This window comes from Papio anubis, chromosome 7, assembly GCF_008728515.1.
Source record: "Papio anubis isolate 15944 chromosome 7, Panubis1.0, whole genome shotgun sequence".
NCBI lineage: Eukaryota > Metazoa > Chordata > Mammalia > Primates > Cercopithecidae > Papio > Papio anubis.
In genome coordinates, this window is record NC_044982.1 from 33,016,862 (window position 1) to 33,033,052 (window position 16,191).

Sequence of the window (16,191 nt, forward strand, 5' to 3'; positions counted from 1 at the left end):
AGTAATTCGAGACCAGCCTGGGCAACATGGGGAGACCCCAACTCCATAAAAATACCCCAAAAAAATTAGTTGGGCTTGGTGGTGCACACCTATAGTCTCAGCTACTCAGGAAGCTGAGGTGGGAGGATGGCTTAAGCCCAGGGGGTGGAGGTTGCAGTAAGCCGAGATGGCATCACATTGCACTCCAGCCTGGGTGACAGAGCAAGATCCTGTAAAAAGAAAAGAAACACACAGGAGTTGGTTTATCTGGGGTTAGGGGAAGATATCTAGACTCAGTTTTGGACATGTTAAGTGTGAGATGTTGGCCAGTCACTGGGGCTCATACCTGTAATCCCAGCACTTTGATTCACACTTGATTCAAGAGCTCTTCCCACCTCAGCCTCCCAAATAGCTGGGATTATAGGTGTGTGCCACCACGCCCAGCTAACTTCTTTGGATTTTTAGTAGAGATGAGGTTTCACCATGTTGGCCAGGCTGGTCTTGAACTCCTGGCCTCAAGTGATCCACCTGTCTGGGCATCCTAAAGTGCTGGGATTACAGGTGTGAACCACCATCCCCAGCCATAAAATTAAATTTTTTAAAAAATGAAAAATTCAATTTTTAAAAAGTATGAGATGTCTGTCAGATATCCTGTGGAAATATCACCCAATGGAATATATGAATCTACAATTCAGAGGACACAGTTGGGCTAGAGATCTAAATGTGGCAGCCATCAGCATACTGATGGTGAGGCCATGACTCTGGATGAGATAATCTAGGGAGTAAATGAAGAAACAAAAGAGAAGAGATACAAGAACTGAGTCCTGGGGCCTTCCAATATTTAAAGGTTATGGATATGAAACTGGGAAAAAGTGGCCAAAAAGACAGGAGGAAATCAAGGGGGACAGTATCCTAAAGCCAAATACTGAAAATGCTTTAAAGAGGGAAGAGAAATCATCTGTGTCAAAAATACGCTGATTCATCAACTAAGATGAGGACTGAGAAATGACCTCAGCAATGGGAGATAAGAAATATATGCAATTTTTTCTAAGATAATCTCTAACTCCTTTTTGAAAAACTGCACATGAAAATGGTAATGAATGGCTAAAAAGACCATATGTATTACTGTATAAGGAAATAAATTGATATCCAAAGTTAATAGATTAAGTGTTCTAACATAACACAATATATATTTTCCATATTTTATGTGCTGCATAAGTAGGGTATCACTAGAAGAAAAGTACTATAGTTTTCTTCATACAAGATCCTGATGAAAATCAAAACTGTGCTTTCAAGTTTTATGCTTATTTGTAACCTGTAACCTGAAGGAGTATACTTTTTCACCAAAGATAAATAGCAACAAAATTTATTTTCTAATCTTTAAGATTATTATTCATATTATACAGCTTTTTAGTCATGGTTTGAACACAGTCATATCAAGCAATTTTCTAGTCACAATTCTGGTACAATAAATAAAAATTGCTATTAGGGTTGTTCTGCCTGATAAATCACCTGTTAAATAGGAATACCTATTTATTTCAGATCATCTCATGATGGCATAATAGGTAAGACTACAGTGTTCATGAAAGGAGATGGGTAGGAGGCAAGCTACAGCATAACTTCAATCCTCATATGGATCAATTAGCTTCTTTTTGCTTCACAGTCACAGATAAAATGTATTCGCTAGCCACAGACTGCATAAATTGTATTTGTTACTAGCAGAACTAAAATGAAATGAGCCAAATACAGCAAATACCTATACTCTCTGATTTTGTGTCTACAGCAGACATCAATAATTGATCAAAGTATTCGTTCCACTAAGTTTTTGGAACTCTTATTATTACAATTTTCCTGAGAGTCTCTACCAACAGACCAAAGTTAGAAAGTTATTTAAAACCCAGTGTCAGCCCTACATAGAAGGTCATCCATTTTCACTATTATCATAGTCTTTTTTTTTTTTTTTTTTGAGATGAGTCTCACTCTGTCTCCCAGGCTGGAGTACAGTAGCACAATCTTGGCTCACTGCAACCTTCACCTCCTGGGTTCCAGCTACTCTCCTGCCTCAGCCTCCTGGGTAGCTGGGACTACAGGTGCGCACCATCATGCCCAGCTAATTTTGTACTTTTAGTAGAGATGGGGTTTCACCATGTTGGCCAGGTTGGTCTCGATCTCCCAACCTCGTGATCCACCTGCCTCGGCCTCCCAAAGTGCTGGGATTACAGGTGTGAGCCACTGCGCCAAGCCTTCTTTCGTTTTTTGGGGACAGAGTTTCACTCTTGTTGCCCAGGCTGGAGTGCAATGGCCCAATCTCAGCTCACTGCAACCTCCGTCTCCAGGGTTCAAGCGATTCTCCTGCCTCAGCCTCCCGAGTAGCTAGGATTACAGGCACCCGCCACCATGCCTGGCTAATTTTTGTATTTTTAGTAGAGACAGGGTTTTACCACATTGGCCAGGCTGATCTCAAACTCCTGACCTCAGGTGATCCACCCACCTCGGCCTCCCAAAGTGCTGGTATTACAGGTGTGAGCCACCATGCCCAGTCCACAGTCATGTTTTTATATAAAGAAAAGCATGTAATCTGTCATGATAAATAATATGTTATCAACTTGCTTAGTCACATTTAAGTAAGTTACTTCAATTACAGACAAAAAAGCTGAATAAAATGTAATAAATTCTTTAATGAGTGAGTCAGCAAAAAATTAGAATAGACAGGCATCTCACAACACAACTCTACTAGTTAACACTATGTAAATACTGAAGGCCAACTTTCCAGCAGTGTGTAAGTACTGAATGCCGACTTTGAGTAAGGTACGAGGGGTACTGGAATAGAAGATTAAAAGATTAACAAGATGATGCTTTTCCTCAAGGAATTCACTATCTAAAGAGCAGAACATATTCCCAATTAACTATAATAATGATTAATATTTGTTGCGCATTTTATATGCACCAGCCATAATTCTAAGTACTCTATATATACTAACTCAGTCTTCACAATAATTATATGAGATAGGTAATTATTATTATAATCCAAGTAGACTGTTATGAATATTCCCAAAGGAGTAATTAATTTTGACGATGGAGATGAGGGAAGTCTTTAAGGAGGGGTGACATTCACACATAGCATTCGTAATTTTTTTTTTTTTTTCTGAGACAAGGTCTTGCTCTGTTGCACAGGCTGGAGTGCAGTAGCACCATCATAGCTCGCTGCAGACTCACTCTCCTGAGCTCAACTAATCCTCCTCCCAAGTAACTGGGACTACAGGCAAACACCACCATGCCCAGATAATTTTTAACATTTTTAGTAGAAACGGGGGTCTCGCTATGTTGCCCAGGCTGGTCTCAAAATCCTGAACTTAAGTGATCCACCTGCCTCAGCCTCCCAAAGTGCTGGGATTATAGGCATGAGCCACAGTATCTGGCTGCATTCTTAATCTTAATTTCTTACAGGATTTTCCTGTTACAGGAAGAAGCTGTTCTCAGTGAAAAGTATTGCAATAATAAATGTTACAAAGTCATTTTTAAAATAGTATATTTGGGTGTGAATTGGATAGTAAAAGCTTTTAGATGACTTTGAATGCAACATCAAAGCATTTGGTCTTTACTAGGCAAAGAGGCATCATTAAAAGGTCTCTGATATAATGATATTCAAATAATATTTTTAGAAAGAAAACTCTCTTATCAGTGAGGAAGGTCACCTGAAGGGCAGAAATACAGGAGAAAAGGAGATCAATTAGGAGGCTATTGAGGGAGAAGAAAAGGAGAAATCAGTTAAGTAAACAGTGAAGGCCAGTCCTTGGAAAAGCAGCCTGCCTGAAAAATCATAGCTACAGGCAAAAATACAACAGCCTGGGGAAAACTCAGGCAGCACCTGCACGGATAAGTATGTAGGGTCCAGCACAAATTGCTCTTTGTATAAATGGCGGGCTCCCAGGAAAGTTTCTTCCCCTTTTCAGATATGTACACAGTAGGCTCCCTGGGAACTTGTACAGGGAGGAAAGGGACTTACCTAAAATAAACCCATAATTACACAAAGAAGAGAAGCAGTGCTTTGATGCTTGCCTGGAGGTATACCCACAACTACATAGATAAGGGGGAGTTGTGCAGACAGCTTTTCAGATAAGAGAAGTTACTCAAACAGCTACAGAGGTGAGAGGAGTTTCTTATAAAAGTTTTTGAATTCAACTGTAAAAACAGCAACTCACTTGGGGTTCCCTCTCCACTGCAGAGAGCTTTCTTTTTTCACTCATTAAACTTTCACTGCAACCTCATCCTTTGCATCCACATTCCTTAATTTTCTCAGTCTTGAGACAACGAACTAGGATAACACCTTAGATAATAAGACCAGTGACCCTGACCTGTTTCACTATCACAAAAGTTATAGTGTTTTTCAAATTATGGGTCGTGAGCCTAAATTAATAGGTTGTGAAATCAATTTAGTGTGTTGTGATCAACATTTAAAAAAAAAAAAAAAAAAAGCCAGGCATGGTGGCTCACGTCTGTAATCCCAGCACTTTGGGAGGCCGAGGCGGGCGGATCACGAGGTCAGTCAGGAGATTGAGACTATCCTGGCTAACACGAAACTAAAATTACAAAAAATATTAGCCAGGCATGGTGGCGGGTGCTTGCGGTCCTAGCTACTCGGGAGGTTGAGGCAGGAGAATGGTGTGAACCCGGGAGGCAGAGCTTGCAGTGAGCTGAGATCGCGCCACTGCACTCCAGCCTGGGCGACAGAGCAAGACTCTGTCTCAAAAAAAAAAAAAAAAAAAGAAAGAAAATTTTTAAAACACATAATGGAAGTGGCCAGGCGTGGTGGCTCATGCCTATAATCCCAGCACTTTGGGAGGCTGAGGCGGGTGGATCACTTTAGGTCAGAAGTTCGAGACCAGCCTGGCCAACATGGTGAAACCCTGTCTCTACTAAAAATACAAAAATTAGCCAGGTGTGGCAGTGGGCACCTGTAATCCCAGCTACTCGGGAGACTGAGGCAGGAGAACTGCTTGAACCCAGGAGGCGGAGGTTGTAGTGAGCTGAGATTGCACCACTGAAATCCAGCCTGCGCAACAGAGTAAGACGCCATCTCAAAAAAAAAAGAAAAAAAATTACTGGGACCTATGCTATATAAGGGTAAATGCTGTCTTGCAAACTTTATTCAAGTTTATATGTGTATGTACATATTTGATATGCATATTCATATGAATGTATAATAAATTCAGATGTAATTCTTACAATGGAAAGTAGTCAAAATGTTTGAAGAACATGACCTAAGGGGAAGATGATGAGGGTCTAAATTAAAGTTGTAACTCCTGGAAATGGAAAAGCAATACTTTATTTGAGTGCTCCTTCAAAGAGTAGAGTTAACAGGATTTAGTGATGAACTTGCATATAGGGCTTCAAGAGAGACTGTGGTAGGCTAAACAACGGCTCCCCAAAGATACCTACATTCTAATCCCTGGAACCTGTGAATGTTACCTTATATGGCAAAAAAAAGTACTTTGCAGATATGATTAAGGATCTTGAGAGATGGGGAGATTATCCTCAAGATCAGGGTGTGCCCTAATGCAATCACATGTATCCTCATAAGAGGGAGGCAGACAGAGATGTGACATAGAAGGAGAAGCCAATGTGACTACAGGCAGAGACTGGAGTGATGAGTCACAAGCCAAGGAATGCAGCAGCCACCAGAAGCTAGAAGAGGCTAGAAAAAGATTCTCCTCCAGCCTCCAGAGGGAGCATGGCTTGATTTTCACCAGATGAAACTGATTTCAGACTTCTGGTCTCCAGAACCATAAGAGAATACATATCCATCATTTTAAGCCATCAAATTACAGCAGCCACAGGAAACTAACACAGAGTCAGAGGCCTTGGCAACTGGGAGGGAGGCAATGTCATTAACAAGGATAAGGAGCATGGGAAAAACAGGGATGATGAATTAAAAATTAAATATAACAAGTTGGAAATACAGAAAAGACAAATCTGAACAAAGAAATATATAATTAAAAATCTGATATTATATTTAAGACATCTCAGTTCTAACTCTATAAAAGCTTTTAAATGTCTTTAAAATGTTCAGAGCTCATGCTATCTCTACTTTTCTTTGGATAATCAAACTTAAGACATAGTTTATGTATTCTACTATCTGACAACAAGTATAGCTAAAACAGGTGCCAGCTTCTGGAATTACATATTGTCTCTGGAATGTTTATTAAAATAACTAGGAAATCCATGAACTATCTGTTACTGTGAATCACTTACTTAAGCCATTCAGGTTGGCAATTTTTTCAATGCAGTTTGTAGACAGTGAAAGCTTCCTTTAAAAGAACAAAGAAAAAATTTAAATTAATATGAAAAACTTAAATGGTAAATCAGAAATTATTCCTTAACAATAGTGCCCATGAAAGATAGTATTTAAGTAATACTTCCCCACTCAATCATAGTATTTATTACTTCATTTTAAAATCATTGTTTTTCTCTGATTACATAAGTTAATAAACACTTATTGAAAATTTGAAAAAATCTTCTTGAGGGCAATTTGGTATTAACAATTTTTTTTTTCTTCTTAAGACACAGCCTCACTCTATCACCTAAGCTGGAGTGCAGTAGCACCATTTCAGCTCACTGCAACTTCCACCTCCCTGGTTCAAGCAATTCTCCTGCCTCAGCCACCCAAGTAGCTGGGATTACAGGTGCCTGCTACCATGCCTGGCTAATTTTTGTATTTTTAGTGGAGATAGGGTTTCACCATGTTGGCCAAGATGGTCTTGAACTCCTGACCTCACGTGATCCACTTGCTTCGGCCTCCCAAAAGTGCTGGGATTAGAGGTGTGAGTCACCGCGCCTGGCCCTGGTATTATCAAGTTTTTTAATGCATACATTTCTTGACTCAGTTTTTCACTTATAGAAATACATCCTACTGAAATATTAATATAAATGCCAAAAGATAATGAACTAGATTATACGTATTACTGGAATAGCAGACAAATTGAAAAAATCTATAAGCACCTGTTAACTGAGGAACAGATAGTGAAATATTAAGCTGCCACTAAAACAAAGAAGATTGGGCTATAGACACCAACTTGGGAAGATGTCTATGATACATAATTTAAAAACCATCTAGCAGAACAATACTTTTTTTTTTTTTTTTTTGAGACAGAGTCTCGCTCTGTGGCCCAGGCTGGAGGGCAGTCGCAGGATTTAAGTTCGTTCCCAGCTCTGCCTCCTGGGTTCAAGTGATTTTCATGTCTCAGCCACCCAAGTAGCTGGGATTATGAGTGTGCAAGTCATGTAAACGACTGGCCAAATCTGTATATTTTCTAGTCACCCCCCACTCCTGAGAACTCCCAGTGATTAATGGAGTGCCTTTAAATCTAGGAATACGGTTGGGAAATAATTCTTTAATTCTTGTTAAGGCAGCCAGCACAAAGAAATTGTCAGCAAAATATGAACAGGTTGACTCGAGGTGATATACAAGGTGCTTTAGTATGAGGTATAAAACCTTCTCAAATTTGTTTGCCTTTGAGATGGCTTTATGATAAGAAGATATTTGACCACTCTGAAATCATGCCTGATGCCAAAAAAGCATGTGGTGGTGGATTTTTACATGACACACTGTGTTCTCATCACAAAGAACAAGCTGTGTACAAAAGCTAAATATGTTTGCTCTCCCCTTTGATCCCACAGATGGATATTAGTCTAATGCATGGGTTCACAAACATGCGTCCTAGAATTACCCAAGTTGCTTACTGTAAATGCAGATTCCTAGGTTTCATCAGTAAATATTCTATTTCTATAAATTTGGGATAGGGCTGATCTCCTGCATAAAGTGCAGATGATCAAGGGATCACACTTAGACAAACACAGGGTGAAGAAATCAGAAAAAAACCCAGTGATTCTGTGGTATACTATAGCCCTGATGAGAGACACTTGTAGCCTAAAAACATGGTTACAAGGCAACATGGTATAATTGCCTCAAATTAGCCACAGAATGCTGCTAAAATACATATATTGAGAAAATAAATTAACAGAAATTACTATAGATTTGATATTTAAAGTCACAGGATATAGGATTACAAAATAAGTAGTCCAGGCGCAGTGGCTCATACCTGTAGTCCCAGCACTTTGGTAGGCTGAGGTGGGTGGATCACTTGAGGTCAGGAGTTCGAGACCAACTCGGCCAACATGGTGAAACCCCATCTCTACTAAAAATACAAAAAAAATTAGCCAGGTGTGGTGGCGAGCGCCTGTAGTCCCAGCTACTTGGGAGGCTGAGGCAGGAGAATTGCTTGAACCCAGAAGGCAGAGGTTCCAATGAGCCAAGATCACATCACTGCACTGCAGCCTGGGTGACAAAGAATGTCTCAAAAAAATAAAGGATAATTTGATCCCAATTAGAATTTTTTTTTTTTTTTTTTAAGTTAGAAGGCTCTACAAAAATGCTAGCACTGGTTCTCACACAGTGCTGGATTTTGGTTGATGTTAATTCCTTTTCTTTGTGCTGCTTATATTTTTCAGATGTTTTACAACGTGTTTTTATTAACTTTAAACTTTTTTTTAAGGGGTATCTCTTAGGCATGTAGTAAGAAAATACATTTCTGACTTTGTGGATAATTTTACAAGAGAAAGTAGTAGATTTTACAAGAGTCATAGTTTATTATGGTGCTCGCTTCAGCAGCACATGTACTAAACTGGAACGATAGATTAGCATGGCCCCTGCACAAGGATGACATACACATTCATGATGCATTCCGTATTTAAAAAATATATAGTTTATTGTGTTATTTAGCTTCTCCCAAAAGACTAGGAGATGTATATTTTCAAACGCATTATAAAAACTGTACTAAAAATATTGTACTGTTCGGCCAGGAGCGGTGGCTCATGCCAGTAATCTCAGCACTTTGGGAGGCCGAGGTGGGCAGATCACGAGGTCAGGAGATCAAGATCATCCTGGCTAACATGGTGAAACCCTGTCTCTACTAAAAATACAAAAAATGTGCTGGGCATGGTGGCACATGCCTGTAGTCTCAGCTACCTGGGAGGCTGAGGCAGGAGAATTGCTTAAATCCAGGAGTCATAGGTTGCAGAGAGCCGAGATCATGCCATTGCACTCCAGCCTGGGCGATAGAGCCAGACTCCATCTCAAAAAAAAAAAAAAAAAATTGTACTGTACTGTTCAATAGTTTCTATTAATAATCCCATAAACCAGTCATTTTTCATGTTTGGCCTTGCCAAAGGGAGAATTACACTAAGCAAACAAAAAAAAAAAAAAAATGAAGACCACAGAAAACAAACATATTTTCTTACTTTGTGTGTTTAAGAAAAGAAAGGGAAACCTAACAGCAATACTAGAAGGATGAAAAGAGAACTTACTCGCAATTAGCAAGCATGGACAAGGATGCATCCATCTTCTCTATAGGGGGAATCTGGGCATAAAGTTTTATCTCTTTGGCTTCAGATGGCCTCTGGCCAGTTTTCTCTTCCTATGAGAAAAATACATTAGGAAGAAATAACCCATGATTGTAATGTGGAACCAAAAGAGGCCAGAATTTCCCAAGGCTTTTCCATGTTTATTTCAAAACAATTGCTAGAATTTAGCAAACTGTTTAATAATTCTTTACCATTAGCTTATTGAAAACATTTACCTACTGACCCTGATAATCAGATTTACATGTGGCTGAATCAGATAACTATTAGGTCCCTACCAAATGAAAATGAGAAGAAAATTTTAAAAAACTTTATTTTTTTGGTATTTAAAATTTGAAAAGGACACAAACAAATGCAAAGATATCCCATATTCATGGATCAGAAGAATTAATATAATTAAAATGACCATACTTCCCAATGCAAGCTACAGATTCAATGTAATTCCTATCAAAATACCAATGTCATTTTTCATAGAAATAGAAAAAAGTCCTAAAATTTATATGGAACCAAAAAAGAACACAAATAGCCCAAACAATCCTGAGCAAAAAGAACAAAATTGGATGTTATCAGACTACCTGATTTCAAAATATATTATAAGGTGAACACAACCCAAACAGCACGGTATTGGTATAAAAGCAGATACATAGACTAATAGAATGGAATGGAGAATCCAGAAATAAGTCCATGTATTTACAGCCAACTGATTTTTGACAAAGGCACCAAGAACATACATTGGGAAAAGGATACCCTCTTCAATAAATGGTGCTGGAAAAACTGGATATCCAAATGCAGATGAATGAAACTGGACCCCTTTCTCGCACCATATGCAAAAATCGACCATGATGAATTAAAGACTTAAAGGTAAGACTCAAAACTATAAAGCCACTAGAAGAAAATACAGGGAAAACACTTCAGGACATTGGTCTAGGAGAAGATTTTATGGCTAAGTCCTCAAAAGCACAGGCAACAAAAACAAAAATAAACAATGGAACTAAAACTAAAAAGCTTCTGGGCAGGCGTGGTGGTGCACGCCTGTAATCCCAGCACTTCGAGAGGCCAAGATGGTTGGATCACCTGAGGTCAGGAGTTTAAGACCAGCCTGGCCGACATGGTAAAACACCATCTCTACTAAAAACACAAAAAAGTAGCCAGGTGTGGTGGTGCGCGCCTGTAATCCCAGCTACTTGGGAGGCTGAGGCAGGAGAATTGCTTGAACCTGGGAGGCAGAGGTTGCAGTGAGCTGAGATGATGCCACTGCACTCCATCCTGGGCAACAGAGCGAGACTCCATCTCAAAACATAAAAATAAAAATAAAAAGCTTCTGCACAGCAGAGGAAACAATCAACAGAGTGAAGAGAAAACCTGTTGAATGGGAGAAAATATTTGCGAACTATTCATCTGACAAGTGAACTCAACACAATAGTAAAATGACAAACAGGCACAGTGGCTCATGCCTGTAACACCAGCAATTTGGGAGGCCAAAGAAGGAGGATTGCTTGAGCCCAAGAGTTGGAAACCAGCCTGAACAACGTAGCAAGACCTCATTTCTACAAATAATTTAAAAATCAGCCAGATGTGGTGGCACACACCACATCTTGGTGATGTGCCAATACTTTATAGTATCGGGAGGTGGAGGCTGAGGTGGGAGGATCACTTGAGCTCACTGCACTGCAGCCTGGGGGGACAGAGACCCTGTCCCCAGAAAAACAAACTAACTAACCAAACAAAACTAGAAGCTCAGGAGCCATTTCCTTTGCTTTCCTATGTTTTTTATAACCCACTGCAGTGTAAGACACACAAAACTCCTTTCAAAAACTTAAATCACCACATGTCAATAATAGAAAACAGGCTGGGCACAATGGCTCATGCCTATAATCCTAGCACTTTGGGAGGTTGAGCGTGGAGGATCACTTGAGCTCAGGAGTTTGAGACCAGCCTGGGCAATATAGTGAGACCCCATCTTTACTTTAACAACATTAAATTAAAAGAAAAATAAAATATATTTAATAATAATGATAGAAAATATACAATCAGTTGTAAGATCTAATACACATCCACTCAGTGTTTATTTTTATGTCATATATTTGTAGGTTAGAGGAGGAGAAATTGACACCTAGTAGATCCTCAATAAATGTTGCGGGAATCAATGAAAAAGTGAGATTGATGTCTTTGAATAATCTTAAAATAAAAAATGCATGGGCCAGGCACAGTGGCTCACGCCTGTAATCCCAGCACCATGGGAGGCTGAGGCAAGAGGATCACCTGAGCTCAGGAGTTCAAGACCAGCCTGGGCAACATAATGAGACTCTGTCTCTACAACAACAGCAACAACAACAAATTAGTCAGGGGTGGTAATGCACACTTGTAGTCCCAGCTACTCAGGTGTTTGAGCCTAGGACACTGAGGCTGCAGTGAGCTATGATTGTGACACTGCACTCCAGCCTGGGTGACAGAGCGAGACACTGTCTCAAAAAAAAAAAAAAAAAAGTAAAAAATGTATGGCCACAATGTAATCTAGAAATAGACTCTACCAGCCAAAACAAACAAAAAAAAAAAACATAAAGTCTCAAAATCCAATTCAAGGAAAATGAAATCTGGTACTAAGTCTACTCCATATTCTTTTTTTTCTTAAGATTTTTCATTAAATATTTAACTAAACAGAAATAAATTATAAAAATACATTTAAAGTAAATGAGAAATTTATAAGCACTAAAACAAGAATTCAAGTATTTCATTATTTTATCGACTTTTGTCTATTTTCCCCAGACACCAGCGCTTCTGAAAGCCTTTTTATTCAAAGCCTAGTTACAAAAGCAAAAGGTACATTATTATGCAAAAAAACTACACTAGATCTTAGTCAAAGGGCTGAGAATCGAAGCAAAAAAACTACTGATAACATAGACAAGTGTAGCCGGGCGCGGTGGCTCAAGCCTGTAATCCCAGCACTTTGGGAGGCTGAGACGGGCGGATCACAAGGTCAGGAGATCGAGACCATCCTGGCTAACACGGTGAAACCCCGTCTCTACTAAAAAATACAAAAAAAAACTAGCCGGGCGAGGTGGCGGGCGCCTGTGGTCCCAGCTACTCCGGAGGCTGAGGCAGGAGAATGGCGTAAACCCGGGAGGCGGAGCTTGCAGTGAGCTGAGATCCGGCCACTGCACTCCAGCCTGGGCGACAGAGCCAGACTCAGTCTCAAAAAAAAAAAAAAAAAACAAAAAAAAACATAGACAAGTTTATGGGCACAGAAATTCAGGAGCCATCTCTGTACTCTATGGAAATTATGTCTACAATGCTGAATTCTAACTGTTCAAACCATATAGAATGTTATATAATACTGAAAATATAATTTATATATAATGCATGTTTTTTACAATGTAGTTTCCTTTCTACTATTGCTACTTGAGTATTTTTATTCAGTGTTTTTTTTTCAGTTGTCTATGCATGATTTACATTGTCCACATTGATTGCCTCTGTACTAACCTCCACGAGGCTAAAACCACCTTCTAAAGCCTAGATAATTCACAACCCATATGACTCCAGCATATGAAAATGATATGTAGCTTAGTGATGATACAGTTGAAAAAGAAAATGTATTAACATAGAAATTCCAGCAATTTTATAGCAATAGGTAAAATCGGCTTTTCCATATTTAAATCTTCCAGTGGTCAGATTTTTTTAATTGAAATTTTTATTATAATATTTGAAGTTTGTCCAGTTCCCCCAAGGGCAGCATTTTATGACTATAGCATAATGTAACTATAGTATTGCCATTGATACAATCCACTGATTTTATTCTGATTTTCCCAAGGTTGCTTGTGCTCATGTGCACATATGACTGTGTGTTTGTATGTGTGTATGAAGCTTTTTTTTTTTTTTTTTTTTTTTTTGAGACAGAGTCTCGCTCTGTCGCCCAGGATGGAGTGCGGTGGTGCGATCTCGGCTCACTGCAAGCTCTGCCTCCCGGGTTCACACCATTCTCCTGCCTCAGCCTCCTGAATAGCTGGGACTACAGGCGCCCGCCACCGCGCTCGGCTAATTTTTTTTATTTTTTATTTTTTAGTAGAGATGGGGTTTCACCGTGTTAGCCAGGATGGTCTTGATCTCCTGACCTCGTGATCCGCTCACCTCAGCCTCCCAAAGTGCTGGAATCACAAGCGTGAGCCACCACGCCCGGCCGTATGTGTATATTAAGTTTTACACAATTTTATCATCTGTGTAGGTTCATGCATCCACCACCATAGTCAGTAGCTGAATAGTTCCAATACCAAAAGGATCCTTTGTATTAAACAGCTGGATTTGAATAACTAACATTTTTTCTTGTACAGTTTCTAAAAGAAGGAAAAACTCATGTACTCACCCATCTCGCTAAGGCTTCTTTGATTGTTGTTGCTTTTGCCTTTTAAAAAAAAGAAAAGAAAAGAAAAGAAGTTGTATGTATGTATGTATGTATGTATGTATTTTGAAACAGAATCTTGCTCTGTCGCCCAGGCTGGAGTGCCATGGTGTGATCTCCGCTCACTGCAACCTTTGCCTCCTGGGTTCAAGCAATTCTCCTGCCTCAGCCTCCCAAGTAGCTGGGACTACAGGTGCGTGCCACCATGCTTGACTAATTTTTTGTATTTTTAGTAGAGATGGGGTTTCACCATGTTGGCCAGGCTGGTCTCAAGCTCCTGACCTCATGATCCGCCCTCCTCCCTGCCCTCCCCTGCCTCGGCCTCCCAAAGTGCTAGGATTACAAGCGTGAGACACTGCGCCCGGCCCCAAGTTGTCTTTATTGGTGTAATCTGTTGATACACTTTTCAAGCAATAACTATTAGCCTTGGCTTCTACCATTAAAAGGATTTCTTTCTTTGAGATTTTATATGCAAAGAAGATGTTTTAATTTCCTGAAATCAGAATAATTTAAATATCTCTGAGAAAAAAATAAGGAAATCATTATGTAACACCCATACACTTCACTCCCACTTGGTTTACAAAAAATATGTAGCTTTCAATACTTGATATTAAAATACATCTTATTTCACTGATTCTAAGGATCTACATCTTTCTTACATTTTAATATTGAAATTTGGATATATCTTATACTCAGGAACAATTTACAATTGCTGTGGGCAGGTGGCAGTGGTGAAATTTTAGAAAAATATTAACCACTTTATTTCTTATCATATATTCCTTTTTATGTTTGCAAAGGATGAGGATAAAGGATAGGATAAAAATCTGTATGTCTACATACATTTAAAAGAACTCTATCAATAAGTACAAAATAAAAATTTTAAATAATAAAATATTTGTCATAGTTCAGTTCAAACCATTTTTTTCTTAGTAAAACAAAATAATGTTGCACCTTATAATTAATAGCAGCTTAGATTCAATTTAATATATTTAAAACTCTAAAGGTACCCAACGGAAGATATCCTTAATGATTTATTGCTGGTGCTCTTTTTTTAAAAAAGAACCCCAAAGAATAATAAAAGAAAAGTTTTTAAACTATGTGAACAAATGTGAACCTGAAAGAATCAATTCTTCAAGACAAATCCTGAGTAGTTAACTGGGCCTAAATTTAAAACAGGGCCTAAGCTAGGCACAGTGTCTCACACCTATAATCCCAGCACTTTGGGAGGCCAAGGTGGGAGGATCACCTGAGGCCAGGAGTTCAATACCAACCTGGGCAACATACAGAGACTCCACCTCTACAAAACAAAATTAAAAAAAAAAAAAATTAGTCTGGCACGGTGGTGCATGCCTATAGTCCTAGCTACTTGGGAGGCTGAGGTGGGATGATCAATTGAACCCAAGAGTTCAAGGTTACAGTGAGGTATGATGGCACCACCACATTCCAGCCTGGGCAACAGGGCAAGCCTGTCTCTGAAAAAATTAAATTAGATTAAATCAAATTAATTAGAGTCAAGCAGCCATTTGCTTACTAGAGGTCATATGCATATTCTGAGTCCCCCCAAAAAACACACCTCTGTTCAACTTTGAGACTTCCAGAGTTCATATGAACTAACCAATCAGAACTCACCTGAATCAACCAATCAGTTCACTTGCCTCAACCAATCAAGGCCCAGCTGTATCAACGAGCCAGACCTGAATGAGTTTGAATCCTTCATTTGCATAAACAGACCTGATTGAGAAGGTGGGAACTTTGGCTATAAAACTCAAGCCGTCCCTTTATTCTCTGGAACACACCTTCCTTCTAAACCTAAGGCTGCATGTAGCCATATGTAAACTGTTCATTGAAATAAGGTTTCTTCCCTCCCTTTTCCTTTTGAGAAAATTTTTGTTCACAAATATATACCATTATGTCTAGAAAGTAAAGACATACTAATAAGTAACCCTTGGGTTAAAAAGAAAATGATAAAATAATAAAAGAAAAAAAGTCAAAATCTGGGGAATATAACACTAAGAAGGAAACTTACAGATTCAAATACACTTGTCAGAAAATAAGAGATAGAAAACAAATGAGCTAGGTGTTCACACATTTGGAAAAGTACATCATTACAAACCCAAAGAAGGTAGAAGGAAATACAAAGGAAAAAGTCAATGGAAAACAGAATGGGGGGATAAAATAACTAACAAAACTAAAAGTTGGTTCTTAAATCCCTGGCAAGCCTGATCGAGCAAAAAAGAGAGCAATATAAACTGAAAATATAGAATGAGCCAGGCATGGTGGTTCATGTCTGTAATCCCAGCGCTTTGGGAGGCTAAAGTGGGAGGACTGCTTGAGCCCAGGAGTTCGAGACCAGCCTGGGCAAGGCAGTGAGACTTTGTCTCTACAAAAAATAAACAAAAATT

At 39.1% G+C, this 16,191-nt stretch overlaps 1 protein-coding gene and 1 pseudogene across 3 annotated transcripts in view; one reads left to right on the forward strand and one right to left on the reverse strand.

The window, feature by feature from the left end:
* The window catches only part of DNAL1 (dynein axonemal light chain 1), a 36,365-nt gene that overhangs the window by 16,541 nt on the left and 3,633 nt on the right, over positions 1 to 16,191 (reverse strand). For all 3 annotated transcript variants that reach the window (XM_017961354.3, XM_031667997.1, XM_031667996.1), the window contains exons 2-4: positions 13,754 to 13,792; positions 9,343 to 9,452; positions 6,232 to 6,287 (exon numbers count right to left, since the gene is read on the reverse strand). In XM_017961354.3, coding sequence (XP_017816843.1) covers positions 6,232 to 6,287; positions 9,343 to 9,452; positions 13,754 to 13,792 — 205 coding nt within the window. The remainder of the gene's footprint in view (positions 1 to 6,231; positions 6,288 to 9,342; positions 9,453 to 13,753; positions 13,793 to 16,191) is intronic.
* LOC116276021 lies at positions 8,632 to 8,730 on the forward strand (annotated as a pseudogene).